Source organism: Drosophila erecta, unplaced genomic scaffold, assembly GCF_003286155.1.
Source record: "Drosophila erecta strain 14021-0224.00,06,07 unplaced genomic scaffold, DereRS2 tig00000000-arrow-pilon, whole genome shotgun sequence".
NCBI classification, from domain to species: Eukaryota; Metazoa; Arthropoda; class Insecta; order Diptera; family Drosophilidae; genus Drosophila; species Drosophila erecta.
Window position 1 is genome coordinate 20,127,689 of NW_020825194.1, and position 27,312 is coordinate 20,155,000.

General features: G+C 40.6%; 14 protein-coding genes across 28 annotated transcripts in view; 8 read left to right on the plus strand and 6 right to left on the minus strand.

The window, feature by feature from the left end:
- The first annotated feature begins 69 nt into the window (after window positions 1-69).
- On the plus strand, window positions 70-1,528 carry LOC6552351 (protein phosphatase 1 regulatory subunit 7). Of its 3 annotated transcripts, none has more exons than XM_026976134.1 (2): window positions 70-147; window positions 276-1,528. In XM_026976134.1, exon 2 carries the CDS (start codon window positions 428-430, stop codon window positions 1,406-1,408), a length of 981 nt encoding a protein of 326 aa, XP_026831935.1. In that variant the 5' UTR covers window positions 70-147; window positions 276-427; the 3' UTR covers window positions 1,409-1,528. The 3 variants fall into 3 exon arrangements, with proteins under 3 accessions (XP_026831935.1, XP_026831934.1, XP_001979772.1); XM_026976133.1 differs by having other exon boundaries at window positions 77-134; XM_001979736.3 differs by having other exon boundaries at window positions 90-194.
- A 217-nt stretch (window positions 1,529-1,745) lies between these two features.
- LOC6552350 (protein CREG1) lies at window positions 1,746-3,192 on the minus strand. Of its 3 annotated transcripts, XM_001979735.3 has the most exons (4): window positions 3,033-3,192; window positions 2,347-2,797; window positions 2,206-2,287; window positions 1,746-2,047 (listed from the first exon to the last, which is right to left on the minus strand). In XM_001979735.3, exons 2-4 carry the CDS (start codon window positions 2,788-2,790, stop codon window positions 1,938-1,940), a joined length of 636 nt encoding a protein of 211 aa, XP_001979771.1. In that variant the 5' UTR covers window positions 2,791-2,797; window positions 3,033-3,192; the 3' UTR covers window positions 1,746-1,937. The 3 variants fall into 3 exon arrangements, with proteins under 3 accessions (XP_001979771.1, XP_026831936.1, XP_026831937.1); XM_026976135.1 differs by lacking the exon at window positions 3,033-3,192 and having other exon boundaries at window positions 2,347-2,871; XM_026976136.1 differs by lacking the exons at window positions 2,206-2,287; window positions 3,033-3,192 and having other exon boundaries at window positions 1,970-2,047; window positions 2,347-2,853.
- Window positions 3,193-3,598: 406 nt separating this feature from the next.
- Window positions 3,599-11,168, minus strand: LOC6552349 (leucine-rich repeat protein soc-2 homolog). 3 transcript variants are annotated; one of them, XM_026976131.1, is made up of 3 exons: window positions 10,799-11,168; window positions 7,446-8,037; window positions 3,599-7,188 (listed from the first exon to the last, which is right to left on the minus strand). In XM_026976131.1, exons 2-3 carry the CDS (start codon window positions 7,933-7,935, stop codon window positions 5,744-5,746), a joined length of 1,935 nt encoding a protein of 644 aa, XP_026831932.1. In that variant the 5' UTR covers window positions 7,936-8,037; window positions 10,799-11,168; the 3' UTR covers window positions 3,599-5,743. The 3 variants fall into 3 exon arrangements, with proteins under 3 accessions (XP_026831932.1, XP_026831931.1, XP_026831930.1); XM_026976130.1 differs by lacking the exon at window positions 10,799-11,168 and adding an exon at window positions 9,832-10,006; XM_026976129.1 differs by lacking the exon at window positions 10,799-11,168 and adding an exon at window positions 9,625-9,640 and having other exon boundaries at window positions 3,623-7,188.
- LOC26527009 lies at window positions 11,013-11,951 on the minus strand. 2 transcript variants are annotated; one of them, XM_015155057.2, is made up of 3 exons: window positions 11,785-11,951; window positions 11,598-11,729; window positions 11,013-11,388 (listed from the first exon to the last, which is right to left on the minus strand). In XM_015155057.2, exons 1-3 carry the CDS (start codon window positions 11,879-11,881, stop codon window positions 11,318-11,320), a joined length of 300 nt encoding a protein of 99 aa, XP_015010543.1. In that variant the 5' UTR covers window positions 11,882-11,951; the 3' UTR covers window positions 11,013-11,317. The 2 variants fall into 2 exon arrangements, with proteins under 2 accessions (XP_015010543.1, XP_026831946.1); XM_026976145.1 differs by having other exon boundaries at window positions 11,598-11,732.
- LOC6552348 lies at window positions 11,948-12,381 on the minus strand. The gene is made up of 2 exons (XM_001979733.2): window positions 12,182-12,381; window positions 11,948-12,118 (listed from the first exon to the last, which is right to left on the minus strand). The coding sequence occupies exons 1-2, from the start codon at window positions 12,369-12,371 to the stop codon at window positions 12,060-12,062; spliced, it is 249 nt and encodes an 82-aa protein (XP_001979769.2). The 5' UTR covers window positions 12,372-12,381; the 3' UTR covers window positions 11,948-12,059.
- Window positions 12,382-13,250: 869 nt separating this feature from the next.
- The window catches only part of LOC6552347 (salivary glue protein Sgs-5), a 14,159-nt gene continuing 97 nt past the window's right edge, over window positions 13,251-27,312 (minus strand). Inside the window, exons 1-5 of one of the 8 annotated variants that reach the window (XM_026976137.1) lie at window positions 24,155-24,193; window positions 13,977-14,024; window positions 13,653-13,921; window positions 13,400-13,585; window positions 13,251-13,346 (exon numbers count right to left, since the gene is read on the minus strand). In XM_026976137.1, coding sequence (XP_026831938.1) covers window positions 13,309-13,346; window positions 13,400-13,585; window positions 13,653-13,921; window positions 13,977-14,011 — 528 coding nt within the window. In that variant the 5' untranslated portion in view covers window positions 14,012-14,024; window positions 24,155-24,193 and the 3' untranslated portion in view covers window positions 13,251-13,308. The other 7 variants (XM_026976138.1, XM_026976139.1, XM_026976142.1 and 4 more) reach the window with 7 other exon arrangements.
- LOC26526421 lies at window positions 14,598-15,241 on the minus strand. Its single transcript, XM_015154996.2, has one exon. The coding sequence runs from the start codon at window positions 15,210-15,212 to the stop codon at window positions 14,736-14,738; it is 477 nt and encodes a 158-aa protein (XP_015010482.1). The 5' UTR covers window positions 15,213-15,241; the 3' UTR covers window positions 14,598-14,735.
- On the plus strand, window positions 15,454-16,002 carry LOC26526293 (vasotab). Its single transcript, XM_015154982.2, has 2 exons — window positions 15,454-15,849; window positions 15,911-16,002. Exons 1-2 carry the CDS (start codon window positions 15,588-15,590, stop codon window positions 15,973-15,975), a joined length of 327 nt encoding a protein of 108 aa, XP_015010468.2. The 5' UTR covers window positions 15,454-15,587; the 3' UTR covers window positions 15,976-16,002.
- On the plus strand, window positions 16,500-18,081 carry LOC6552346 (lysosomal aspartic protease). The gene has a single exon (XM_001979731.3). The coding sequence runs from the start codon at window positions 16,537-16,539 to the stop codon at window positions 17,932-17,934; it is 1,398 nt and encodes a 465-aa protein (XP_001979767.1). The 5' UTR covers window positions 16,500-16,536; the 3' UTR covers window positions 17,935-18,081.
- On the plus strand, window positions 18,236-19,377 carry LOC6552345 (cathepsin D). Its single transcript, XM_001979730.3, has one exon. The coding sequence runs from the start codon at window positions 18,238-18,240 to the stop codon at window positions 19,342-19,344; it is 1,107 nt and encodes a 368-aa protein (XP_001979766.2). The 5' UTR covers window positions 18,236-18,237; the 3' UTR covers window positions 19,345-19,377.
- On the plus strand, window positions 19,772-21,281 carry LOC6552324 (lysosomal aspartic protease). The gene has a single exon (XM_001979729.2). The coding sequence runs from the start codon at window positions 19,837-19,839 to the stop codon at window positions 21,022-21,024; it is 1,188 nt and encodes a 395-aa protein (XP_001979765.1). The 5' UTR covers window positions 19,772-19,836; the 3' UTR covers window positions 21,025-21,281.
- LOC6552323 lies at window positions 21,684-22,304 on the plus strand. Its single transcript, XM_001979728.3, has 3 exons — window positions 21,684-21,902; window positions 21,961-22,113; window positions 22,170-22,304. The coding sequence occupies exons 1-3, from the start codon at window positions 21,728-21,730 to the stop codon at window positions 22,178-22,180; spliced, it is 339 nt and encodes a 112-aa protein (XP_001979764.2). The 5' UTR covers window positions 21,684-21,727; the 3' UTR covers window positions 22,181-22,304.
- LOC26527090 lies at window positions 22,476-23,095 on the plus strand. Its single transcript, XM_015155072.2, has 3 exons — window positions 22,476-22,737; window positions 22,807-22,959; window positions 23,021-23,095. Exons 1-3 carry the CDS (start codon window positions 22,563-22,565, stop codon window positions 23,029-23,031), a joined length of 339 nt encoding a protein of 112 aa, XP_015010558.1. The 5' UTR covers window positions 22,476-22,562; the 3' UTR covers window positions 23,032-23,095.
- Window positions 25,007-25,936, plus strand: LOC6552322 (histidine-rich glycoprotein). Its single transcript, XM_001979727.3, has 2 exons — window positions 25,007-25,671; window positions 25,729-25,936. Exons 1-2 carry the CDS (start codon window positions 25,041-25,043, stop codon window positions 25,788-25,790), a joined length of 693 nt encoding a protein of 230 aa, XP_001979763.2. The 5' UTR covers window positions 25,007-25,040; the 3' UTR covers window positions 25,791-25,936.

The window sequence follows — 27,312 nt, forward strand, 5'->3', positions numbered from 1 at the left end:
AGACCATAGACCAGCTCATTTGGCATATTTTTCAATCAAATATTTTTTCATATATAATGGTGTTTGTAACAGTACTAGCTTAATATCATGTCCTCAAAGGCACATCTCTAGCAAAAAAAAGTGTCAAAGTGCCGGTAAGCTTGTAAGGTGAAGAAAAATATTGGGTTGCCATTTGAACGCGTGAAAAACAAGGAGTATGCAAGTTTAGCCTTGACTTATGAATTTAAACTATGTATTTGTGTACATATTTAACGTGTTCTTGCTCTTTGTAACAGCGGGAAGCGTCGACGTCACATTCTTTGAGGGAAGACCACCCCACTTTGTTCTACACCCTGAGCAGCGGAATAAACAAGTCAAGTCAGCGTTGAATTTTGGGAGAAGTCATCTTTGAATTGGAAATAGAAATACCGGTGAAATTATATCCGTCATGGGCGATGCTGACCGTGCGATGAACGAACCGGAAGCCGCCAAAACGGTGGCCGGAATCCAGGTGATTCCCGCCGAGGATGTGGCCTCCATTGAGGAGGTAATCACCATCGATCCGGACTGCTATGAGCTCGATCTGAATCATCGCCGGATCGAGAAGCTGGAGAATTTCGAGCCGCTCACGCGAATCGAACGTCTATTTCTGCGCTGGAATCTGATCAAAAAGATCGAGAACTTGTCCACCCTGAAAACATTGATTGAGCTGGAGCTGTACGACAACCAGATAACGAAGATTGAGAATTTAGACGACTTGACCCAACTGGAGGTGCTGGACATCAGCTTCAATCGTCTTACGAAGATAGAGAACCTGGACAAGTTGGTCAAGCTGGAAAAGGTCTACTTCGTGTCAAATCGGATAACCGAAATCGAGAACCTAGGGATGCTCACCAATCTTACTATGCTCGAGCTGGGGGACAACAAACTGAAGAAAATCGAAAACATCGAAATGCTGGTGAACCTACGACAGCTCTTCCTGGGCAAAAACAAGATAGCAAAGATCGAGAACTTGGACACACTGGTCAATTTGGAGATCCTTAGTCTGCAGGCCAACCGCATTGTAAAAATCGAGAACCTAGAAAAGCTTGCCAGCCTCCGCGAACTCTACATATCGGAAAACGGAGTGGAAACCATTGAAAACCTTTCCGAGAACACGAAACTGGAGACCCTTGACTTGGCCAAAAACCGGTTGAAGGGCATTGCCAATTTGGAGAAGCTCGAACTCCTCGAGGAGCTGTGGCTAAACCACAACGGAGTCGATGACTGGAAGAACATCGAGCTTCTGAAGGTGAACAAGTCGCTGCAGACCATCTACCTGGAGTACAATCCGCTGGCCAAGGATGTTCGGTACCGCTCTAAACTGCGCGACATCCTGCCTCAGCTGCAGAAGATCGATGCCACCCTGTGTAAGGTGCCCGGTTCCTAGATGGAACCACTGTAAACCCCTTGAAAGACTAATCCACGGCGTTGCGCCAATACATTTATATCGATTAACTTTGGAAAACATGCGTTTAAAATATACATAAAAATTAACTACCTTAAAGGTTCTCTTTACCTACGACTCGTTTGGCGAAGGGTAAGTAGTACATATAGATGTGGGTATATGGGAATAAGTCATTCAGAACGTGAAGTTTACTTAATGAATCAGATAAATTATCCATAGGCTGCCGCTGCATCTTATCAGTTACTGAAAATTAATGGCTATCTCTGTTGTTTTATTATTTTCAAATATTTTTATATATCAATTAAAACTCTTCAGTATGTCCGAGGACAATGGAATTTATATTTATATAAAAGTTATTGTTCTATCGAGTGAAATCACAGGGCTTAACTGATAAAGTGGCTTTTTGTGTTCATTCTTTCCTGTTGAGCAAATGCGTTGTGCAAATATGCTTATCATTTAATTGTTGACAAAGTATGTGAGCCGTAAAGTTGTTTCCTTCTGGAGGAGATCGTCAATTCGAAACAGCGTAGTAGTCAGAGGCGCTTACTTTGTGAGGACCTCCATAGAAGTCAAGAACAAAGATGTTGCTGATTTCCAGTTCGCAAAGGTAGAAATTGTGGGCTGTAAGGGCAACGTCTTTATTATTAGTATGTATTTAAATATTTCCTTATCGAGTTATGTTCATTGATAGATTATAAAAAAAGCTCGCTGTCACTAAGTTGGGAATGATTTCCATTGTTCCAAAATCAAAGTAATAATCTTATAGCTGCGGTACTAACCTTTTACCCAATTGATGGCAGCTGGATGACGTTTGACATAGGCATCCAACGATGGCTGATAGCTTGTGTCGCTGGGATCCATCTACGAATTAATCCGATTTTTTTTACAATTTTAAATAGGTTTTATTCTATTCTACACACCTTTTTGACCTGTCCACTGATCATGGAGCGGGCACATGTAGGCTCCATGGGATCCTTTCCGCCTTCCTTGCACCTAAGGGTCTGCTCATCACTGAACATGAGTGTGACCTTGTTGGCCGTCTGCCAGTCGGGACCAGTGAAGTCCAAATCGGTTAGCAGGAATCGAATCCGTCCAGTGGACCTGTTGTTAGCATCGCTGTCATCTATGGAGATAATGTTGACCATGGGATACCCCTTCACCAGTTCGTTGGTGGAGAGACTTCCCACAGCCGCCCAATTGGCGCGATGGACCAAATCCCTGGCGATCTTGGCGTGGTTTAGCTCCTGCTGTCGTTTAAATTTTCTAATAATAAGTTCATCTCTTCGTGGGGAGTAACCGGAACTGGGGCTCAAGCCCAGGAGGGCCAAAATCAGGGCGAGTAGTAGGTAATGGCAGGATTGCATGGCTTGACTGCAAGTATAACGATTCGGTTCTGAAAGATCACTGAACACTGGACAGCAGGCGGGTCAGCATTTTTAAGCAGCGGATTTGCAATGACTGGCTTATCTTCCACTCTGTGATTAACGATGTAGGCCGTAAACAAAGAGGACAACGGATAGCGTTGACCTTTTTGACGCCTCCCTTATTTTCCCGTGTGCTTCATATTCTGCCAGTAATTCCCGCATACATATGTATTTATGCCTACCTGGAGGATCTGGACTAATGGCCCCTTAGGTACTTCTGCTTTGCGCTTTGTTTGTCAACTGACTGGGCTACTATTGCGCCTTTATTATCAGGTGCTTCGGAGTACAAAGAACCAAAACCAGCTGTTTTCAGCAGGTACCTCGGACTCGGTGGGGCGTATGCGACGCATGAGTGGCTGTATGTTTTGAGCACTTAGTCAGCAATATACTTAAATTATAAATTTAAACTAATATCTAATTAAACAAAGTTTGGGTTCGACCTAACGAATATTGTGTCAAAAAATCAATATAAAATTCAAGCAATACAACTGTTGCAAAATTTAATCGGCATTGTATTAAATTATTTAAAGGTAAATAAATTGTGAGAAACTAGCAGTGATAAAACAATTGCTTTTGAGAGAAGTTAGCGAGCAGCGTAAAAACGTACAAACCAAACTACTTAGCCATTCGTAATCCGAGGGTAACAACTGAGAGATCATTCAATAACGGTGCCACACAGCATTGCCAGCTTAAATAAAGCCGACTGCTATAAAACTAAGCTCGTAAAGCAGATCGAGATTGAAGTAGTTTAACATTTTGTTTCCTTTTATTTTGCAAATATGTAGGTATGCTTAAATATGCTTTTTGTTTTAGGAGTATCTTTATGCTTGACTTAAACATCTTTACCATATAACTTGTACATTTCACTTGCATTTAACTTGACCTCATTTTACATTTATTGTTTCTATTTGCGATTGGCTCGAAATTTCGCCAAACTCTGGTTCTGAATATCCACCGTGTGTTTGTGTTTTCATTATTCTAGTGTGCGATTATTAGTTTAACATTTATTTGTATTTCTGTTACATTTACGTTTTTTATTTTTGTACCGTTGGAAATATACTCTCTTTCTCATATTATTTGACAATTTGCGTTGTAATTAAATTACGTTTGCCAGATTAGTTTACCCTGCCGCATACAGTTTGTTTGAAAAATATATGTACATATCTCATGGAGTCCTGAAATCAATATGTACGCGTAGATCTCGAGTGTTTTCTCAAAAAATAGATGTGTAAAAGTTGATCGTACGTGTATAGTGTAAATATGTTTGTATGGATGTAAAACATTTAAAGTTAGCTTCGTTGATTTATTGATTTTTTAAAGATTTCTTTAAAATGTAAAGCCCATTTGCGTTGCAATGTAGGGGGAGTAGCTCTAAATGGTTTTTCTCCCGTTTTATGTTTGAAGATATTTTGCTTACGATATAAAAAAATAAATCGAATTTGTAACTTGTTTTTAAGCGGATTCAATGGAGTAGTACCATAATGGCAGATCGGAGCTAAAATGTGCTGAACAAAAGTGTTTTGACAGCAGAAAACAATAGTTATTTAACAGAAAGAACATTTAGTAAATAAACCAATAATCGCTGTTAAACATTAAATTATTTCTTATCGCGTCAGAACATTTTTCTTCATTCTTTTATAAGTAGTTTAATTCAACTTCACTAGAACAGAAACTCAGAGTCCATGTCTCCATATCTCTAGATATCTTTTGCGCTTATCAGTTTTGTGGCATTATACAATATTCAGTTACGCCTACCTCTTTTTACTTGCCACACAAATATCGTTGATTATGGTTATGATAACTAAATGCATTTAAATCATCTTAATATTCATACAAATCAATTACAGACACACCGACATTAAAATAATAAAGTATACAACATTAGTTTTCGCTAGTTTAATGCCATTAGCCGAAAGTGCAGATGGCTTTAGTACTTTACGTGGTTATTTTTAGCTTAGACTAACATACAAAATGCTGCACTACCTTACATTTGTGAAAAATGTAAGCTTGCCTGGAGGAGCCACAAAAAAACATTTGCAATCTTCTTATTTAAACAAATTACACACAGTTTAATACTTTTTGCTTCTTGTTTGCGCTTGCTTTTACAAAATACGACTACGCTTAATGTGTATACGGATTAATAATTTTCTTAACCACTTTTTGTTTTTAGTTTTAATTTTTTTCAAACAATTCCTTGGCGCTTGCGTTTTTTTTTTTTTTTTGCTTTTTTGTGAAGTTTTGAATATTACGCTTTCTTTGTCCGTGACCAAAAACAGAACAGAAGATTTAAAGCTTTCAATTTACTTTCGTTTCGTTTCGTGTGTTATATTTTTGACTAGCTTGGAAGCATGAGTTAAATTAGAACCTAAAGTGCGGACTCTGAAGTGTTATTGAACACAGAAAGAAAAAGTAAATCGGGGCAGTTTACAATACGCGGGACATTGGTATAACGTTTTAAAGCTATCGTTTTGTCAGCCAACGCACTCCAGTCGTTTTAAGGGAGCAAGCCTAAGTAGAAGGTCAAGCAATAAGAATCGCTTTCGGAAAGAAGCTGGAATCATTACATATTAATGTGCTTTGTCAAATAATTAAACTAAAATAATTAGAACCTTTATCAAGCATATTCCGCTTTCGAATGATTTCAACTAAAACACCTATCTATCACGGCTTTCTCCCTTAATGATTGGGATAAAGGATGGGGACGGGGTCTTGCCCGTTAGCTGAGATCGCACCGTTAGCGACGGTCGCTGCTTCTGGATGCGGATCCTCCTGCTGCTGTAGCTCCTCCACCACCGTTGCCACCAGCACCGGGCGCCTGGTTCACCGTCTGCAGCTCATACTGGTAGTAGCAGTCGCTGCCCACGTAGACGGTGCGCCAAACGCCGTCCACATCTCACATCTGGCGGTACGGCGAGTGCATCTTGAGCCACTGCAGCACCAGCGATGGCCCGCCAGCTTGGATTTCTGGAGGAATAGTGCTCAGCGGGCACTTGTCAATGTTTAGATATTTAAGATTCTGACACAAAGCCAGTTCAAATGGCAGCTTCTCCAAACCGGGATTCTGGTTGATATACAGATTCTCAAGGCTCTCTAGCGAACCAATCTCCTCGGGCAGGAACTGCAGGTTATTCTCGCTTACAGACAGGTGAGTCAGGTTGCCCAGGTGGCCGATGCTACGCGGCAGCATGGTGATTTGATTGGTTTGCAGGATTAAACGTTGCAGCTCATGCAGCAATCCAATCTCGTGCGGCAGCACCTCAATGCGGTTCTCCTCGAGGTCTAGTATCCTTAGCCTTCGCAAATTTCCAATTGTATTCGGAATCTTCTTGAGCATGTTGTTTGACAGGATGAGTATCTCAAGGTTTTGCAGGTTCATGATATCATCGGGCAGTTTCTGTAGCGCATTTGTGGCCAGATTTAGCTCCACCATGTTCACCCAGGTGCCAATGTCTAAAGGTAAAGCCGTCAGCATGTTCTCCTTCATGTTTAACTTGGTGAGACCCTTGGCCCTCGAGAAGATCCCATAGGGAATCTTATCGATCCGATTGTGCTCCAAGTTAATGCTATAGACATTGGTGAACTGCGCTGGGCCGCCAGTTGGATAACTGGCAAACTGATTCCTCGAAAGAGTGATGGTGGTTAATCCGCTCAAGCTGGCCAGCATGCCGTCTGGCAGCTGGGTTATGCCATTACCCTCCACATTAAACTCGTCCATGCTCTTGCAGTTTTTCAAAGTGGCCGGCACGCTATTTAATCGATTGTATCTCATGCCCAGCCGCACCAGGGATTTCAGATTCCCAATACTATCGGGAATGTCCAGCAGTTCGTTGTGCTGCAGGTCCAGAGCGCTGAGGTTTACGCAGTTTCCGATGTCCTCGGGCAGGTGTTCCAGATGGTTGTGTGACACGTCCAGCGTGGTGAGGTTGACCAGCGCACCGATGGCGCTGCCCAACTCCCGGATCTTGTTCTCCCGCAGACTCAACATGGTCAGGTTGACCAGCTGGCGCAGATCGTCTGCCACGGCGGTGATTCTATTGAAGCGCAGGTAAAGAGTGGTCAGGCTGCGCAGACGGTAAATCACGGGTGGAATCTCCGCTAGCTTGTTGTGCCGCAGATCCAGCACCTTCAGTTGGCTGCAGTTTTGCAGGGACTCCGGCAGCGAGGTCAGCGAGTTCTCGTTGAGCGCAAGGTTACGTAAGCTCACCAGACAGCCGATTTCCGGCGGAAGTTGGCCGATCTTATTGCTGTACAGATAAAGTTCCGTGAGATGGACGCACTCCTTCACCGTGCTGGGGATCACCGTGATCGAGGATTTGCTCAAGTCCAAGCGCTTGATGCCTGCGGGGAGCATATAAAATCATTACAGAGGTTGTATAAAGTGAATCAATTTATAAAATGGGTATTTTAGTCTTGTTAATTCTTTCTTTGTTTGTATAGCCTAGCAGCCATTCCAATTCCTTAAATATATTTGCAACTTTATATTAATGCTGGTGACATGAGATAAAAGTTTGATGTGTCATGTTTCTTACTTCATTCAGGAAAGCATTAAATGAAAACGGAAATATCCGTGATATCGACATGGTCGAAATACTTGCCTTCATCGCGGCACCGCTGCAACGCCTTGATGACATCTTGGTCGGCCTGGATGGGCTTGCTCTTCTTGGTGGTGGGCTTGGGCTTGTTGGACTCCGGATGCTTGACGGTCACCATTTTGGGACGCGTTTCGGGCGGCATGTTTGCGTTGTTTTCGTTGTGAAGGTGGCTGTGTCCGTTGCTGCCAGTCGGCTGTTGTCCACTGCCGGTAAACCCACTTGCTCCTCCTGCCCCGTTTGCCGGGCTGTTGGCGTTGGTCAGCTCCGCCGATCCGGTGATTGCACCTGCTGTGCCCGATCCTCCAGCGAAGCAGAGTGTTGGGGCCTCTGCGGATCCGTCGTTGGCTTTGCCGCCGCCGCCGCTGTTACCGCTTCCTCCGTCTCCTCCGCCGCCTTCTGCTCCTCCTCCTGGTACTCCGCCGCTCCTCTCCGCCTGGCCCGTGGACGATAACGATGTGGTCGATGCCGTTGCGCCCGAGGAACACAAGTTCATAATTTTGCCCAGCTTTGCGGTCGGCGGCGACAATGCGTTGCCCAGAAGTGTGCCCAAGCAACAGCAGCAGCAGCCGCGGCCCGAGGAACTCGTTGCTCTACCCTGTAATGGAAATACTGCGATTACAACACCGAAACTAAGCCAAAAAATGTCTCTGTACGAGACCAAACTACAATCATTATTTATTTATTTGTGAGCTGTAGAAAAAGTTATAAACTTATGCTACAATAGAGATCCGCCATAGCTCGGGCTTTCGGACGGACTTTTTTTTAATATTTTCCCAAGTATTACAATCTTTGTATTTTATGTTTTCCTGTGTGCAATCGCAAAAAAGGGAAAGTTAGGACTACAATACGCGCACTCGTTTATGGCTGCACTTTATCAATTCTGCGTCAGCCGGGCGGCAATCGCATCGTGCGTCATCGTCATGGTGCTTCCACCCACACAAACCCTGCTCCAAACGGCCCCATCTCCACCCCTTCGCTTCAGCCCGGCTTTGTTACTTTTGTTTTTGTCAGTGGCCGTCGCTCCTTATTAACCAGTTGACCATAAAGTTTTCAGAAACCCTACACGCAAATCAATAATTAAGCATTCCAACAGTGACGTCAAAATAAGGCAAACAAAAATGTTGCCGTGGAGGAGACTCTCACTACGAAATACCCAGTATGTATGATCTCATAAATACATGCATAATCGTAATAATTACTAAAATTTCGTGTGTCACACCATACCATTCTTATACCTTGCTTTATAGGCAGAAAAGGTGTGCGTTGCAAATAGTCCATGTGATAAATTCTAATTTAATTGCTACAAAAGATAATTCATGGTTTCGTGTGCATTGTAAGTTGTGATAAGAAAGTAACTATTCAGGGAAAGGCTGATTTGAATACTAAACCAATATTTACTGCAGATAAGATTAGATAAGCATCACTTGCTCCAGGCTCATTAATTAAATTAAATGTCACTTAGTTAGTTTAGGGGTGCTCATAAGCCGCTACTGCGATACTTTAAGAGCTGTCAATGCCGCAGGCCACGTGCAGGAATCGCATACCCCGTGCAGCGCGCCACCCAGCAACCTTGCCACCCGTCTTCCACCACCCACCACGTCACACACGGAACATTCCTGCTATTTTAACGGCAAATGTCAAGGTCAGTGAGAGGGGGCGTCAGGCGATTCCTGGAAAAGCCAGAGCCAATGCCAAAGTCAAAGGTTGAAAGTGCACCGCAATCTGCCCATATTAAGACCATATCTTGGGAAACCGGACGCAGCGTAACCCGAACTGGATTCCTACTCAAAGCGAAAATTTGGAGAAGACACGCTTCTCGGATTTCAAAGATTTTGCATATGCGAACAATGCACATTGTGGCCAATTCTGAGAGGCTGCTCAAGTGGAAGATACACGGAAAGAATTTTCACGCTGGGGAAATAAAGGGCACATAACATGATCGTTACTCGTACTTTAACGAAATTTTGTGGACTTGCCGTTAATTATAAGCTAATTCTAAACAAAGCTTAATATTTCATTGAGTATTTCAGAATGAATTTTGGTTTTAAAGAACTTTGCTTAATCCATATCTATAGTTTTAGCACGTAATTTCTCCAACTGTAGGCGATTTGATTCGACTGATCCCCGGAATCGTACGCAGCTTATGATAAAGATAGATAGAGCGGCGACTTGGAGAACTGACAGTCTGATTCATGGTAAATTTCCATTTCTTTGATTGCCATTGCACTGGGACCCTCCTCTTGTTTTTGTTGTTGTTGTTATTTCGCCTTGTTTGTGGGCGGGGAACCAAACATAAATCGGCACAGATACACACAATGCAACATATGTATATGCAAGTGCACAAACGTTGGTAGCAGCAACAGCAGGACGCGATGATAGCACAACTTACTGTTTTCACTTAATATGCCATTAAAAATGACTCCTAATGTTTTTTGTCTATTTCCGCCGATCAGGACACCACTGCACGCATTATTATATTGTTATTATTCAATTTGCACACTAGAGCTGGAACACACTGCGATTTCTACTTTAAAATATCGATGCTTCGACTTTCCTGCAACTATCGATATTCAATTCACTTTGTAGCCTGTTCACACTAGGGACGCAATTAACTTTTCATAATTAAAGTCAATTCCTTTCCTAATAGTATACGTTTTATCTTTTTTAATTTTTAGACAATCATTTTTATAAGGACAAGTCATATATTTATATATTTTTTTTGAATATCCGAAGGAACTTGTTTTGCTGTTATCTTAAAAGGCATTTTATCAATTATATCTAAGAGTCTTATTTTAAGAATATTTTTACTGTAACTTATTAAATAAATTATTACAAAAAACGCAACAAGTTTGATTCCGTCAATTTCTATTGCCATCAATATATGGCCAGTTTCCGCTAATTTAAATTACTTTCGACTTTTACATATACAAAAATACGTTGAAACCCTATTTTTTATATTGTTTATGTTAAAACCAAGAATAGTGATTGATTAAAATGATCAACTGTAAGCTGACAACTGGAAAATAGAGCTTTTCCAAAAGCTCTTACCTAGGAGCTTTAATATGTTTTTGCCTCAATGTATACAATGTTGAGACGTTCCACGAAAATTAAGAAAAATTAGTACATATTTGGATGTTACAAACATGCTTAACTTTTTTTTGTTTCAAATGTATAACGTTTTTGATTTCAGAGGTTGTTACCCTAAAAATAAACAATTGTTTATAACATGCATTCAGGGTCACGTAAGCGAGTATCAAACGCCAAAATATATGCAACAAAACACATCATTTATGATAATAATGCCTTTCGCTTTCAAAGCGAATTAGCAACAATTTCGCGGAGCAATAAAAACCAACCTGTTATTGAATAGCGAAGCGAGAAAACTTTTCAGCCTTCTGCGCTCAGGAAAAGCACTCGTGTGTAAGTAGTTTATATCCTTTGTGCTGGTCCTGCCTGCCCAAACAATTTTTTACTTGTGGCCAACAGCTTTGACTTTTCACTTTTCGCAACTGCTTTCGGTTGAATATCACTGCCACAAAACACGCTCGGCCTAGGCGTTAACACTTAAGCTACAATTTATAATAATTTATTCGTGCGATTTAAAACAGTAACGATGTCGTACAAAAAGGATGGATTTTCCGGGAATATAACGGAGGAAAACTGGCGATTTTCGTTCGCGGAGGTGACGTGACGCGTGCCTAGAGAGTTAAGAGTTACACATAAATACACCACTGGTGGCTGCTGGTATATATCCTGCCCGTCGCATCCACGCGCAATTCCCTCCGCCTTACATCGCGTATACGACGCGTGCGCCGTATCCAGCTGGCGCCCTCTGGCGGCAGACAACAGCAGCCAACCGCTTTCATATTTGGCCCCTAGATGTCCATCCCTAGAAGTTCGTCGTTGCTGATGAATTCACAGGCCCTCTCCGCAATTATGCGATAATCTGCGTGAGGGATAAATAAAAAGGGTTAAAAGAGTTTTCGTCAAAATAAATGACTGATGCTTAATTGCTTTGCGTAATAGTTCAAAAGTCCTGAAATGCTGTGTTTAATAGAGTAGTTTTAGAGGTGTGATAAATAGTAAATAAATGATAAATAGAAGCCACCTAGCATTTTACAACTATGGTATATGACTCCAGTTTCTCGGACTTACCCTTCTGGTACTTGCAGTTGTACATTCGCATCACACAACTGCTGGCGAACGTTCTTAGGCAGCCATCTAGGACGTCCAGGGCACAAACAACACGATAGCCCATTGGACACACATCATGGCACTTTTTGTGAACTACTTGGGCAAATGGTCTACAAAAATAGCTCGGAATATGTAGATCCAGACTTACCACTCAAAGTAAAAATGTGGCCGCCAACTATTGTAAAGATGCCCAGAAGCACACAAATGAGAAATATTTTGTTGCCCAACGTGCATACAATTTGCATTTTTACTATCCAACCGTTCGCGCTTTTTGCCACTCTCGTATTGAAATTTAATTCCAAAAAATTTTTCAGAGGCTGTCCAAAAATTGTACTTCTTATATTTCGCCTTGTCAATTGTGTCAATATTTATATATTGCTTAAAAATATTCAGCTGCTTCTCCTGCGCCTGGTAATTTTCCCCCTACCGTCTGCATTCCTCTGAGTCGCGTGTGCATCGACCTGTTGTATCTTTCTTCCACTCTGGTGAAATATTTTTTAAATAATTTTATATATGTATTCATGGCAGTTTTCCTGTTTTCTTACGTTCCCGTTTTTGGCAGGCATGCAGATCCATTTCGCAGGGATTCTTGTAGGTGCAGCGAATTTCCCTGCCATTTCTCACAGTTTTCCCGCAAAGATAGCTAATTCCGCTTCTCAAGCAATCTTTGTTACAGTTCTCCGATTCCGCCAGTCCAAGAAAAGCAAAAAAGACTACCAGGATGATCAACTTCATGTTGGAGAGAGGGCTGCTAAAGTGTCTCCAGCTGCTGATTGAAATTAGTTTTATATCTGACCAAAAATAGGCCAGCCAATGAACTCGATTCGAAATCCATATGTCGCTTGAACAAAGGATTCGATTCCATAGGCAGATGTGCACTTTTTGCACGTGTTTCTGTTAATAATGCTAAGGTACATGGCAATTCTTAAAAAAAAGTAATAAGATTATATACAAAACAATATAATATGGTGCACTTCTAGGCTTTTTTTAAAAATGAATAATAAATGTCAACTTTTCGGGCGTCTCAATTTAACATACAAGAGGGTATTTACTTATATTTATTGGCATTTTTAAATGTTAAAGCGGGTAAGGACGTCATCTTGCTATCTATTGTAACTTTATTAATCTTCTGGTGGAATAATGAGCCACAAACTTTTTATCCTTTAATAGGACAACGACTTGAACAATGAGTATTGCTACTTTTCCGAGAGGATGGAACAAATAATAAAGTCAATGAGCCCATAATTATCGCAATCGAAAATGTAAAGTTCACACTCTAGAAAAATCTCTGATTTGAGCTAAGCTCAAATTTGAAAATTTAAAAAAAATAAAAACGAACGGCGGAGAAAGCTTAATAACATCCATAATTATAATGAGCTATTATCATCATGTGCCAGATTTCAAAGTCATATATCTTCACAAAATAAACATTCACCTGGGCAATCAAGTTTTTGTGCACTCAGCTGATTAAAGACGATCTCCTTTATTTATTTAAAATTTTTTGTATGCATAAACAATATTTGTAAGCGTATTAAAAGATTATTATGAACTTGTTTTCTAGACCAATAAGTTGTTGTGAATTCAAGTGGTGCGATAAAAAAACACTTGTATAAATAAAAAATCATATAATTTAGCTCGCATTTATTGGTAAATGTTCATTTAATTTAACATTTTATGTGCATGATCCAATTCGGGGTTCGTTGACATAGGCTGCAAGTACTCAAAATGGTATAAGCTCTAGAATGTTATGAAAATGAACTCACCTTGTGCATTTCGGCAGGCATACATATCTAGTAGACAGCGACTTCCGAACTCCATGTCTCGACCTCCGGTATTCCCATTACTGTCTGTATAGGGAAACCATGCACAGACCGGCGGTCCTCCTCGAGAACACCACCTTGGACAGAAGATCTCCTTCGTACACTCCTCCTTTGTAGTGGCTACCATGGCTATGGGGGTAATCAAGTTATAGCCCTTGAACCACTTAATTTGGAATTATATTTCAGATTAACTTACGTGGCAAGCAGCTATTGGCTCGCAAACAATTTTCATTGGCAAAGATGCAACCGTTCTGAAAGACGCGACAAACGCGATCCACTACTGACCAGACCAGATCCTTATAGTAGGGATTGCATTTGGCTCGCAACATACACGAATTCGAGCAATTTGTGGTCTGAGCTTCATTGAGATGAATAATACAACCCAAGAGAACAAAAAGTAAGGAGCGGTTGACGAACATGTTGGCAATGATGAAAACAGGCGACTGAAACGGTTTCCGTAGGGTTCTTATTTATTTATATTTGGGATGTTTAATTCAAGTGTTTCGATTCCGATCTCAACCTTTTAATCGATGTATAATCAGCTGGGAATAACATGCACTTATGCCACCTGTTAAATTAAACAGCAATCAAATTAAAGCAAATGAAAAAACTAAACTCGATCTAAATAATCTATAATTGTTCATTAAGTTCCTTAAGTTGCAATTATGAATAGTTAGCGCATAAGGCCAAAGAGCGCTTGAAATCCACGCGTAAATATTAAATGGTTAAATATGAAATAGTAGCTCATCAGCAGTGTAACAACCGTCTTTAAAAAAGTCATCCCTGCTCTACTACTTTTAATGAGAAAGTAAAACGAACGCACGCGCGATTTTACGCGTTTTGATTGACTTGGTCTCGTGAAGGTGTATTAATTCGGCCGAAAAAAGGCAGCAAGCAAATCTCTGAGCCCCATGTGCAATAAATCTTTGAGTCTGTCAGCTTGGCGACACCGCGTGCGTATCTCGTTGGCCAACTTCGCCGCCCACCCGTCGGCCAACTTCGATTTGGCCCGGTCCGGTCGAAAAGACATGACAGTCGACAGGTCGCAGCCAAGTGAATGGGAGCTCTGAGTGCCATAACTTTAGCTTTATTGTGGCACCGAGAAAGTCACTTTGAAAATGGCTCAGAAAAGTGCTCAAGATCTTACGTCTTTTATTTTCGAAAATGTGACACAAAGTATTTGTAGCCTTTTCAAGTCAGGACAGCCTTCTGAAATAATAATTGAATTAATAGTTGCTAATTTTTGTTAAATTCTAAATATTTTATTTCAGGTCTGTGGTTAGGGGATTAGCTTCAATACAGAAACGCGCCTTCCATTCCTTTTGCCCGTCCTGAAGTCCGCTTTGTACGTACGAAAAGTTTTTCGGTTGAACAGGCGATATACACATCTGCCACGTTTTGCACTGCATGGGTTTTTGTTGTTATTAAAAGCCTTTAGAACACGAACATTTCTACTGTTTTTAAGGCCATTTCTAAAGGCCACTTTGACTGGTCTTCCCGTTTTAAGGTCTTTTACAAGAAAGACGACGTTATGACGCCTTTTTTCTGCCGTTCTCTTAGGCAGCACGTAGTATTTGTCTTTAGGGTACAAATAGGGATAGCATTTTTTACATGAAGATCTGCGGGACTTCGGCTGGGCCCTTCTGTAGTATTCTGGAATTTGTTGCGACACCTCATTATCCGCCTGGTCACCAATGGACTCACCGAGTGTCAGATTCATGACCGCCCAGAGCATCCACACCCACACAGCCGGCATGACCGACTTTCGATTGGAGCTGCAGTGAGCTCTTTAGGGAGTTCAAGTGGTGGTCAAACCGAATCGATTTGTGCTGGAAACTGATCGCAGTAAATTGAAATTCAAACATATAATTGTTAGTCTGGCCGGCACGTTTTCCATTCAGGCTATACTGCCATTTAAAGTGATTCCAGAGTGAGTGAAGGTTAAGACGGTTAGCGGTTAGCTAGTTCAGCAATATGAGAGGTGGGTGTAAAATATTTTTCGGATTGCATAGGTAATTAATAGCTGATCCCATACAAAAACGGGTTGAACTGTATTTATCTGAACACTATTAAATGTTCATTGAGTTTAACAGCTGTAATCAGAACCAGTTCTATATCAATATATATCTAAATGCTTATAAAAGCTCATCACGTTGTAACGATCAGTCAGACTGACTCTCACATTTCTCCAAAAATGAAGTCGTTTTTTGTTATTTTCGGTGTGCTTCTTATCTCAACTCAGATAGCTGCACAAACCACGTCGGGATGTCCTGAAATCTGTCCTGCAGTTTACAGTCCTGTCTGTGTAGAAGCTACGATCAATGGAAAATTGGTTCGATGCTTATTCAGCAATAGCTGCCAAGTAGGTGTCAGCACCTGTCGTCGTGGAATAAGTGAGTACCTGATATATATTCTTACGTCATATTAACATTTATTTAAAACGCCTATCTGCAGATTGGTGCAAACAAAATGAGGAAAAATGCGAAAAAAGTTCTCCCACCTGTAGTCAGTACCGCTGAGCTAAAAATAAATTTCGAAAGTAAACAAATTCTTTTATAGACTTTTATAGGCGTTAGTTTGTTAACCGAAATGACGCCTTTCGCTGTACAAAATATGTTTTGCGTATTTGTGGCTCTACACTGTAATTAATGTCTTTGCATTGTTTTATTTTTTCTATGGTAAATGGCTGTGACTTGAATTTAGCAGTGTTTATTAATTTATTAAATTCACTATTTTTTAAAAGTTTAGTTGCCGTTTAATTTTTTGTGTTGGAAAGAGGTTTTCTTAATTCTTTCAGTTACAATTTTTGTTGAGATATTATCATATTTATGATATTTTATCATATTTATGTACGGAGACAATAGGTAGCGTACGTTCTAATTTTAGGCTTAACTGGCATTGTACATGTTGCTATTTGCTGTTATTCCTACGCTTTTTGAGAAAATCCAGACATTCCCACAGCTGGTTTCACCAGTAACCTTGGCTAACAAATTTCGCAGTATACGCCCCTCTATAAAACCCATAACACCCGAATTATTAGGGTTAGTATCAACTAACCTTTCTCGAACAAAACTCAAAGAATGCGGTGCAGGATTTTGGTGCTGTGTGCAATAATATGCCTCTTTGTAATTTTGACCGAGGCCAGACAGAGGAGAGTTAATCATTCCGCTTATAGAAGATCATTGGCAGTCAGAAGTGGACACAGGATCGAGCTCAGAAGTGCTCGTCAAGGAAGAAGATTGGCTGTGCGAGCCAGGAATCAAAGGAAACGCAGATTGAATGCGGCCAAGAGAAGCAGGAGGAGACGTAACTTGGCTATAAAGTCAAATCGGGAAACTAAGGCCAAAACTGAGCCGAACGTCAGTAGTGGTTCAACTTACGCTGCGTTACCATTGGATTTCCAACCGAATTTCGTGCGAACCACCGACCATCTGCGATCGGAGAAGGTCTTTTTGGCCAATCGATATGGCTTTAGTTTTGCCACGACTTCTGGAGCTGCTACTTTAGCAAACCATGGGAATATGCAGTATACCTGCAAAATGAATATTGGCACACCGAAGCAGATGTTCACAGTGATCCCGGACACTGGGAGCTCGAATATTTGGGTGCCAGGACCGCATTGCAAAAGTGAGGGCTGCCAGAATCACAAGAAATATCGTCCGGCCAAGTCTAGTACCTATGCTAGGAATGGGAAATCCTTTGCCATCACCTATGGCTCGGGTAGTGTGACTGGAGTTCTGGCCAAGGACACGGTGGGAATAGCTGGGCTGGCTGTCCCCAATCAGACTTTCGCCATGACTACCAAGGAACCGGGAAGTCTTTTCGTGACATCCAAGTTCGATGGTATACTAGGACTGGGATATCAATCCATAGCGGTAGACAATGTCAAGACCCTGGTGCAGAACATGTGCTCCGAGGATGTGATCAGCAGTTGTAAGTTTGCCATTTGCATGAAGGGTGGCGGCACTTCCTCGCGAGGTGGTGCCCTCATGTTTGGCAGCTCCTCCACCAGTGCGTATAGCGGATCCAATAGCTACACTTACACTCCGGTGACCAAACAGGGTTACTGGCAGTTCACACTGCAGGACATTTACGTGGGCAGCACCAAAGTGGCTGGCTCTGCGCAGGCCATTGTGGATTCCGGAACTTCGCTGATCACAGCTCCGACGGCCATCTACAATAAGATCAACGAGATCATCGGATGCACTGCGACCTCCAGCGGAGAGTGTTGGATGAAGTGCGCCAAGAAAATACCCGACTTCGCCTTTGTCGTTGCGGGCAAGAAGTTGGTGGTCAAGGGAAACAAGATGAAACTAAAGGTGAGGACCAAGAGAGGCAAGACAGTCTGCATATCGGCGGTAACTGAAATGCCCGGCGAACCAGTGATCCTGGGCGATGCCTTTATCCGGCATTTCTGCACGGAATTCGACTTGGCCAACAATCGCATCGGATTCGCTGCCACTACGTCTGCCACTTAGACTAATCTGCGTTACTTATAATGCAGCTGATCTTGCTCGTACTTACAACATACTTTCAAAACATACCTTAAACTTTAAATTTAGTATGCTAAATCTTGTAAATCATTTTGCTAACGTATGTATATATAACTTGTTCATATATTGAAAGCAGTCTAGGCTGCAGATCCATTGAAAAGCTTTTGGGCCTTCTAATTTACCGAGTTAATTACCCCAAGCAGCTGCGAAGTTACGTGTGCGCAATTCCAATTGAAACGTTAAAGTTTAAGAGTAATATTTTCAGTTCAGCAAGTAATTTCACAGAAGATGCTTCGGGTGTTGTTTTTCTTGCTCGCGTGTCAAAGTTTAATCCTTGCAACTAGAAAAATTCTTAAGGTACCGCTTTACAGTAGGAGAAACTTCAATGGAAGTGATGTGTTCCTGGCGGGAAATTCAGCCAAAGGAAGTGAAACACTTCAGCTGCTGCTGCAGTCACACAACAATATGGAATATTATGGCACCATATCTATGGGAAACCCCAGGCAAAACTTCAGTGTGATCTTCGACACGGGATCTTCGAATACGTGGCTACCCTCTGTGAACTGCCCGAAGAGTAATTCAGCTTGTCAAAATCACCGCAAGTATAACTCTTCTCGATCAAGTAGTTATATTCCTGATGGAAGAAACTTCACCCTGCGATATGGATCGGGAAGGGTGGTTGGTTATCTATCAAAGGACACCATGCACGTTGCTGGAGCTGAGTTACCCAGTCTCACATTCGGAGAAAGTCTATTCCTACAACACTTTGCCTTTAGTTCCGTAAAATTTGATGGACTAGTGGGCTTGGGTCTGGGTGTCTTGTCCTGGTCCAATACGACACCATTTTTGGAACTCCTGTGCACCAAACGATTGGTTGAGAAATGTGTATTTTCGGTGTACATCCGTCGAGATCCGCGGGAGATAGTCTTCGGTGGTTTTGACGAAACCAAATTTGAAGGAAAACTGCACTATGTGCCAGTCAGCCAATGGCGTACTTGGAGTCTTGAAATAGCCAAAACTACAGTGGCATCAAAACAAATCGGCGGTAGAAGTAATGCCATCTTGGACACAGGAACATCGCTGGTCCTGGTGCCCCAACAAACATACCACAACTTGCTGAATACCCTATCAGCTAGGCAACAAAATGGTTATTTTGTGGTGACTTGCAGAAGTGGATCCCTGCCAAACATTAATATTCTCATCGGAGACACGGTATTTCCCCTAACACCGAGCAATTATTTAATGGAAATTATATTGGATCGTAAACCAGTCTGTGTGTTGGCCATTGCTCCAATTAACAGGGGATTTTGGGTGCTGGGCGATATCTTTCTGCGCCTATACTATACGGTTTTCGATGCCACAGAAAAGAGGATCGGATTGGCCAAAGCCAAGTGAAGTATTTAAAGTGTTTATATTATTTATGGATATTCGAATAAGGTTTTATATTATTTTTTAACCTTTTGTATTTGGAGTTATATTAAAAAGGTCTAACAAATGCTTCATAATAATAAGTCTATTAATATTATTTCTATCTAAAATAAAACTAAGCGCGCTGGGAAATTTTGAATCTCCTAATTGTTTGTTATTAAAGCGAAAGTCCATGTCGACGTACCACTGTTCGCACAATTTAATTAAGTAATTGCCAATGGCTTTGTTTATTCCAATTAATGTACTCGCCCTATTTATCTCTACCTTACGCAAACATTGAAGTGCGTTCAACCACCACATTAACCAATTCCATTTGAATGCCAGACGAATTTGGCCATTAAAGTGCTCCATTTGCAGGTGCTATAAAACAATCGCGGCCAGAATCTCTGTCAATTAGTTGGAACGGGCTTTACAAACGGTTCGGATCGATTTAAATTTGCCTGGTCGAGCGGGCCAGTGATGCACTGCCTCATTTCGCTGTGGTTGTCCCTGTGGGTCTTGTGCCTGTTTTGGGCGAAATGCCAGGGCCAACTGATCCGCATTCCCATGCAATTTCAGGCCTCTTTCATGGCCAGTCGCCGCCAACACCGTGCCGGTAGATCATCCCTCTTGGCCAAGTACAATGTGGTTGGGGGACAGGAGGTAACGTCAAGGAATGGTGGAGCCACAGAAACGCTGGATAACCGATTGAACTTGGAGTACGCCGGACCCATTAGCATTGGATCGCCGGGTCAGCCCTTCAATATGCTGTTTGACACCGGATCTGCCAATCTGTGGGTGCCAAGCGCCGAGTGTTCGCTTAAGAGTGTGGCCTGTCACCATCATCATCGCTATAACGCCAGTGCCTCGAGTACTTTTGTTCCGGATGGCCGGAGGTTTTCCATTGCCTACGGAACTGGAAGTCTATCGGGGATTCTGGCCCAGGATACGGTTGCCATTGGCCAACTGGTGGTGCGGAATCAAACCTTTGCCATGGCCACACACGAGCCGGGTCCCACTTTTGTGGATACCAATTTTGCAGGGATCGTGGGTCTGGGCTTCCGGCCAATTGCTGAGCAGAGAATCAAGCCCTTGTTCGAGAGCATGTGTGATCAGCAGCTGGTGGATGAGTGTGTTTTCTCGTTTTATCTGAAGCGGAATGGCAGTGAAAGAATGGGTGGAGAACTACTTTTCGGTGGGGTCGATAAGACGAAGTTTTCGGGTTCCCTCACCTACGTGCCCCTCACTCATGCGGGCTATTGGCAGTTCCCATTGGATGGCATTGAACTGGGCGGTACTACAATCAGTCGGCATCGACAGGCCATCGCGGATACGGGCACATCTCTTTTGGCAGCTCCTCCCAGGGAATACCTAATAATTAATAGCCTTCTTGGCGGCTTGCCCACCTCAAACAACGAATATTTGCTCAACTGTTCTGAAATCGATAGTTTGCCCGAAATTGTGTTCATCATTGGAGGTCGGCGATTTGGCTTGCAGCCCAGAGATTATGTAATGAGTGTTACAAACGACGATGGTTCCAGAATTTGCCTATCTGCTTTTACCTTGATGGATGCGGAGTTTTGGATTCTGGGAGACGTTTTCATCGGCCGATATTACACAGCCTTTGATGCGGGTCAACGGCAAATTGGCTTTGCCCCAGCGGCCTAAACAGCACGTATTTCTAAGTGTAGATCTATCTATTTGATCTATTTAATTACAAAGCTCGGACGTGAAACGGTGACGTAGAGAAATCACGCGAGTTGGTTACAGTGGGGAAACACAGATAAACCAGTTAGTGGAAAAAACAGCTGACCAACCCACGTTCAGGTTTGGTATATTTCGATTAGCTAAGGTTATTCCCTACTGGAAGATATACACGCTATGTCTGTAAACAAACTTTAAATATATTCTACTTTTAAATATATTTTACGGGGACATAAATATTTTCAGAAGTTAGCTTTAAATTGTTTATTTCTTTTATTCACATTTAGAAGATTTAAAGTCATGTAAAAGATATCACTAACTGCCTTTGATCCCTTTTTTTAAAGCAAGCTAAAATTTATAGTTTATTATTTTACAACAATGATATAATTAAATGTATTGTATCGTTATAAGGTTAATAGCGTGAGAGTCCAATAAACTCTGATGATAATCATTTATATGTCGTATATGGGTTCTCTTATTCTATTCATTTCAAATCCACATATACGTGTGAGTCACGTATTGTATACAAATAATATAGAAAAATCACCAACATCTGGCTTGCATACACTCACTCTGAAAAAGACCTCTCAGTTCCTAGAATACCCCTAGCTGATAGTATAAAAGCGACTCACGCTGTGCAGTAGTCAGTTATAGAAATATATTCAAGATGAAGTCGAGTTTGTCTCTGAGCCTGCTGCTCGGTCTGGCTTTAAGCCAAGTTGGTGCTAGTTGTCCGGAAAGCTGTCCCGATACGGAGGATGTCGTGTGGGCTCTTGGAGGCGGATGCAATGTTTTCCGCAACAAATGTTACTTCGACAAGGCTAACTGTCAACCAAACTATGGTGCGAATATATTTTGAGGAATATAACTTGATCTTTAATTACTGAACAAATTTTTTAGAGTTGACCATCACCACTAAGGAGGAGTGCCAAAAACAATGCGCCGATATTTGTGGTGCAGTTTACCAGCCCACAGGTGGAATTTATAAGGGTCAGCTGCGAAAATTCAGCAATGAGTGCGAGAAGCTTGTTCACACCTGTCGGACTGGCGAAAGTAAGTAATTCCCTTAGAAATAGGTGTTCTCAGATTAATAGTTTCCATACTTACAGCCTTTTTGTAGGGATATATAGTTATTAAATGAACGTCCTCAACTAAGAACTCAAATAAAAAGTAGAATTTAAGCGCGAGTTGCGAGATTTGCGCTTGCTGTACTCCGATGAAAATTAAACATTTTTGAAATACCATTTTTATTTTTAATTTAATGAAAGTAATAGCAACCAATGGGCGATCACAAGGGTATTTAAAAGGTGTTATTTACGTATGATATATCATAAACAATAAACAATCAAAAAACCCCCACACATCTGGCAGTTTTTGCTCTTTGAATAAATTAAAGCCGATAAAAGTTTCCGAAGACGTGCCTCCAAGCTAACAAAAACATATATAAGTGGAGGAAGCACACAATCTGCTCAGTTCATCCCAAAACTTCGCGGCTTTTAAACATGAAGTTCTTCTTCTATATTTGCATTTTGCTGTGTGTGGCTTTAAGCCTAGTTAGTGGTAACTGCTCAGGAAAATGTCCCGACACGGAGGAAGTTGTTTGGGCTCTTGGAGGAGGTTGCAGTGTCTTCCGGAATAAATGCTATTTCGACAAGGAGAACTGCCATCGAAAGCCAGGTAAGCATTATTTCACATATCTTCGTATTATTTATTAAGAATAAATGAAACGATACAACTATTCAAAAGCCTTGACCATAACGACAAAGAGGGAGTGTCAGAGGCATTGCCCCGACATTTGTACTGCTGTCTACCAGCCAACAAGTGGGATTTACAACGGAAAAGTCCTAAACTTTGGCAACGAGTGTGAAAAGCGAGCTTACACCTGTCGCACTGGCCAAAGTAAGTTAAATTACGTGTTTTAGTATTGCTGCTTACCTTTTTTCTTTATACAATTTTACAGCTTTTTTGTAAGCCACGCAGAATGCTTTAAACGTGAACGGAAATAACTGAACTTTACACCTCCATAAATATATAACTATTAGATGTTTTTTTCTATTTGGAGCTTCAGGCATGAAGGCAAATATTAAAATCGCGTTTGCGGAACAAACAGCCAGTGAATTCACGTAGAAATGTAGCGAGTTATAACCAGTTTAGAGGAAATTTATAGCAAAAAGCAAGCAAATGAATCGCAACTTTTTTAATCATATTTAATATTATTTTAATATAATATTTAAAAAATTAATTCCGTATAATTTATATTTTCTTTGGGGTATATGAAAAATGTATATATTATTGCTTTATAAAAATATCATTTATCCTATTATTGGAGTGTCTTCTGTTGTTTTATGTTATAAATATTTTTAATACTTTTTAAAGAAATGTAAGGTAACAAAGGGTAACTCCTAGCCGATTACTATTTAATATAAAATGTAAAATTAGATAACACGATAATTAAGTAAAATTATCCACTTCTGTTGACCACATGACTTGTTCGTTGGTGTTTGTACGGTTTTATTTCATTATTTTTTTTTGTTATCTACTGACTGCCTATGAAGAGCAAAATTTAATTTTTATGTATAGCTGCAAATTAATGAAATTATTTTGTTTTTGTCGATATGTACTACTATTGAGTGACGGTACACGTAATTCAAATACAAATTTATCAACGAGCTAACCTCAACTTATTGACCTTATCTGATTTAAATGAACTACAAAAGAACCCGCGATCTGAGCAATATCTTTAGCAAGCTTGTTTCAAAAGCCACGGTTACCATAACGCCCACCAAATTGCACAAAACTTTCACGGCACAATATTAAAAAGTGTTTTGATTTTTTTAAATTTCCTTATTTTCGTTGCCAATTTTTATCGGAATGCCAACAAGTGATATTACTGAGCCAAGTGGGAGTCCACTAGCTAACTAGTGGTATCCGATAGTGAAACACTTGACTACAGCGTCCTCTCTAACTTGTTCTTTTAATTGGCTCATTCAACAGCACTCTGCGAATAATTCTGTTGTCAACTGCAGAGATACTAATAAAAGCTACTCACTTTATAATTATGACAAAATAATAGAGTAGTTATTTAATTGCTTACAGCGCGAGATGAATCTAGTAGCACTTTGTATACGAATAAACCTAAAAAAATATATCTCCTTCAGTGTAGGGTAATCAATTTCCTAACAAGAATTTTAAATTGTATTTTAAATACTTTTTATGAATAAATATTTAAAAATAAATATTAAAACATTTCAAACACTCGTATGAATAACATTTGCCTGGTTATTTGTTCAAGAGGGATGCCGATGTGATCTTGCAAGTAATCACACTTAAGAACACATACTCTACTACATACACTGCACTCACTGCTCGACCGGTAAGAAAGATTACTTGGAATATTTTGTAATTGTGACTCTAAATTAGAAGACATGCCTTACAGTCCTCACTAGAACTAGTTGGGAATTATAGGGCTACAAGAAAATATGTTTCCTAAGCAAATATGAAAAGCGGGAATAACTATGTGTTCCGACAGTAAGTTAAACATTCTTCAGGCTTTATTTAAGAAAATTTTTAAGGATGCGTTTGTAAACATGTGATTGGGTTCAGTCAATTCGGGATGACATACCTGAGGGTAGAGTTCGGAGTTCAGAGCTCTAGGTATTGCGAATAACTGGATTATGGAATCGCTCGGGTTAACCTTCCTAGCCTGCACATACCATGAGGTAGTGATTTATGCCCTGCGTTGGAGTATTTGTATTATTTAATTAGCTGCTTACCAGCTGTGCTATTGCGGTGTGCTATTGCGGTGTGCTATTGCGGAGCTTATCTTTTAATTAATTTCTAATTAAAATGGGATTCTTATTAAGTTTAAATTATTGGACTCGTCTTCTACTGTGCTTCGGGTATAAAACAGCAAAGGTTAGTGTGAATCAGCATCAGTTGGCTCACGAGTAACGAAACAATTGCAATTTAAGCAAGCAAATATGGCTCTGGATTTCGTTGTTCTGCTGAGTGCTTGGATGGTCCTTGCCCAAGGGTCCATTCTGCACGGATCGGATATAATTGGGCCAGAAGTGGAGGTTCCCCAGGAAGGATACCTGCCAGTCGAAGATGCTTCAGTGCATCCTTCCCTTCATCACGAGCCATTGTCTGCAGAAGTAGGACACCATCATCTTTGCCAATCTCAATCGCACCATCACGAGCATGGACCCCATCATCACCTAGAATCGCACCATTATCTATCTGAGTCCCACGATCATCATCAGTTGTCAGAATCGCATCCTCCCATGCACGGATCCCCCCATCATCACTATTATGGCTCACATCCTCAGCAACAACTCGAGGCACCAGTTTATGGAATTCACGGATCCGATCATCGGCATCTCATCCACGGATCCCCCTATCACCACAACCATCTGGAGGCACCATATCACGGAATTCAAGGAACTCACGGTGTTCATCACCTGCATCATCATCGCAACTGCCACGCCACCATCCACTGCCCCAGGGTTCATAGTCCAACCTATGCCACAGATGGACATATCTGCTATAAGGTGGAGAACTCCTGCGCACTGGCCATTCTAAACTGCCTGCGGCGCAATGAACTTAAGCCAGGTTGGATATAATCTTATCTAAAACAGTATCACGAATGATATCATTGCTTACTTGCAGTTTTGAGACACATCGGTCGGCGCGAATGTCGTCATCTGCCCAGCGCTTACAGGGCCCACTAATTCGGAGCACAAAATAACTGAACCTGACCATATATTCTTAATTCTTAATTATAACTTGTATAGTCTGCCTCTCTCGAACTATATTATAAATGAAAAAATGTGGTTGTTGGCGGTGATGTTTACTATTTGGTCTACTAATTACACAAATCTGGGTGTACTTGTATGATAAACGTATGCAAATTTTAGTTTTTGGGTGGATAAACTATAATTAATTAGATGGAAAACAACTTGAAAAACAAAAATTGGCAAAACTGCATTACTAAAAATAAAAGAAGTAGGAAAGTCTTAGTGCATGTCTCGACTATCAGATGCCCTTTCTCGGGCATCTCCGTCTGTCTTCATATATAGCCCATATTCTGAATATTCTGGCTTACGAATATTTATATAATAGATAAAAAATATTCTGTGATAATAATAAAATATATTTAACAATGGGTGCAATAAAAATATGTTTTACTAAGATGACATTCGATAATTTCAATAAATTACATTAAATAAATTTTAAATTAAACAATTATTCAGCAGTAATTTCCTCGTATTATTTAAATTTCATTATCTTTTATAATCAAGATGACAAATCAGACAGCTGCACAGATACTATTAAAAGCTACTCACTTTAAAGACCTCACTATCTCACTCACTAATATAATTACGACAAAATAATAGAGTAGTCATTTAATTACATACAGCTCGAGATTTATCTAGTAGCTTTTTGTATACGAATAAACATATAAATATATATCTCTTTCATAGTAGGGTAATCAATTTCTTAACAAGAATTTTATATTGTATTTTAAATATTTTTTATGAATAAATATTTTAAAATAAATATTAAAACTTTTCAAACACTCGTATGAATAACATTTGCCTGGTTATTTGTTCAAGAGGGATGCCGATGTGATCTTGCAAGTAATCACACTTAAGAACACATACTCTACTACATACACTGCACTCACTGCTCGACCGGTAAGAAAGATTACTTGGAATATTTTGTAAATGTGACTCTAAATTAGAAGACATGCCTTACAGTCTTCACTAGAACTAGTTGGGAATTATAGGGCTATAGGACACGAAAAATCTACAATTTGCAAAAAAAAAAATATTTACACTTTGTGGGCAAAATTGAAAGATTTTTCGGTTTCAATTACCAGGCGAACAGGGAATTCCAGAAGGTGACCAACGATCGTTTAGTTTTCGGTAGCAACTTGCTGCTGATTATGATCGCCTGGTAATTCAATCAAAAAAAAATCTACAATTTGCCATAAATATTTACACTTTGTGGGCAAACTTGAAAGATTTTTCGGTTTGAATTACCAGGCGAACAGGAATTCCAGAAGGTGACCAACGATCGTTTGGTTTTCGGTAGCAACTTGCTGCTGATTATGATCGCCTGGTAATTCAGTCCGAAAAATCTACAATTTGCCAAAAAAAAAATTAACATTTTGTAGGAAAAATTGTGAGATTTTTCGGTTTAAATTATTAGGCGATCAAATTTTCAAACACTTGTATAAATAATACTTGC

Bases quoted from the DNA above. Each gene is read 5' to 3' on its own strand.
- LOC26527090 (XM_015155072.2), top strand. From the start codon at position 22,563: ATGAAGTTCTTCTTCTATATTTGCATTTTGCTGTGTGTGGCTTTAAGC. The intron at 22,738-22,806 runs GTAAGCATTATT...ACTATTCAAAAG, and splicing joins GAACTGCCATCGAAAGCCAG to CCTTGACCATAACGACAAAG.
- LOC6552350 (XM_001979735.3), bottom strand. From the start codon at position 2,790: ATGCAATCCTGCCATTACCTACTACTCGCCCTGATTTTGGCCCTCCTG. The intron at 2,288-2,346 runs GTGTGTAGAATA...ATTAATTCGTAG, and splicing joins TCAGTGGACAGGTCAAAAAG to ATGGATCCCAGCGACACAAG. The intron at 2,048-2,205 runs GTTAGTACCGCA...TTGCCCTTACAG, and splicing joins TGCCATCAATTGGGTAAAAG to CCCACAATTTCTACCTTTGC.
- LOC6552348 (XM_001979733.2), bottom strand. From the start codon at position 12,371: ATGAAGTTGATCATCCTGGTAGTCTTTTTTGCTTTTCTTGGACTGGCG. The intron at 12,119-12,181 runs GTAAGAAAACAG...ATATTTCACCAG, and splicing joins TGCCTGCCAAAAACGGGAAC to AGTGGAAGAAAGATACAACA.
- LOC6552346 (XM_001979731.3), top strand. From the start codon at position 16,537: ATGCGGTGCAGGATTTTGGTGCTGTGTGCAATAATATGCCTCTTTGTA.
- LOC26526293 (XM_015154982.2), top strand. From the start codon at position 15,588: ATGCTTATAAAAGCTCATCACGTTGTAACGATCAGTCAGACTGACTCT. The intron at 15,850-15,910 runs GTGAGTACCTGA...GCCTATCTGCAG, and splicing joins CACCTGTCGTCGTGGAATAA to ATTGGTGCAAACAAAATGAG.
- LOC26527009 (XM_026976145.1), bottom strand. From the start codon at position 11,881: ATGCAAATTGTATGCACGTTGGGCAACAAAATATTTCTCATTTGTGTG. The intron at 11,733-11,784 runs GTAAGTCTGGAT...CATTTGCCCAAG, and splicing joins CCACATTTTTACTTTGAGTG to TAGTTCACAAAAAGTGCCAT. The intron at 11,389-11,597 runs GTAAGTCCGAGA...TCCCTCACGCAG, and splicing joins CAACTGCAAGTACCAGAAGG to ATTATCGCATAATTGCGGAG.
- LOC6552345 (XM_001979730.3), top strand. From the start codon at position 18,238: ATGCTTCGGGTGTTGTTTTTCTTGCTCGCGTGTCAAAGTTTAATCCTT.
- LOC26526421 (XM_015154996.2), bottom strand. From the start codon at position 15,212: ATGCCGGCTGTGTGGGTGTGGATGCTCTGGGCGGTCATGAATCTGACA.
- LOC6552349 (XM_026976129.1), bottom strand. The intron at 7,189-7,445 runs GCAAGTATTTCG...TGCTCCCCGCAG, and splicing joins GCAGCGGTGCCGCGATGAAG to GCATCAAGCGCTTGGACTTG.
- LOC6552322 (XM_001979727.3), top strand. From the start codon at position 25,041: ATGGCTCTGGATTTCGTTGTTCTGCTGAGTGCTTGGATGGTCCTTGCC. The intron at 25,672-25,728 runs GTTGGATATAAT...GCTTACTTGCAG, and splicing joins GCGCAATGAACTTAAGCCAG to TTTTGAGACACATCGGTCGG.
- LOC6552351 (XM_026976134.1), top strand. From the start codon at position 428: ATGGGCGATGCTGACCGTGCGATGAACGAACCGGAAGCCGCCAAAACG.
- LOC6552324 (XM_001979729.2), top strand. From the start codon at position 19,837: ATGCACTGCCTCATTTCGCTGTGGTTGTCCCTGTGGGTCTTGTGCCTG.
- LOC6552323 (XM_001979728.3), top strand. From the start codon at position 21,728: ATGAAGTCGAGTTTGTCTCTGAGCCTGCTGCTCGGTCTGGCTTTAAGC. The intron at 21,903-21,960 runs GTGCGAATATAT...CAAATTTTTTAG, and splicing joins TAACTGTCAACCAAACTATG to AGTTGACCATCACCACTAAG.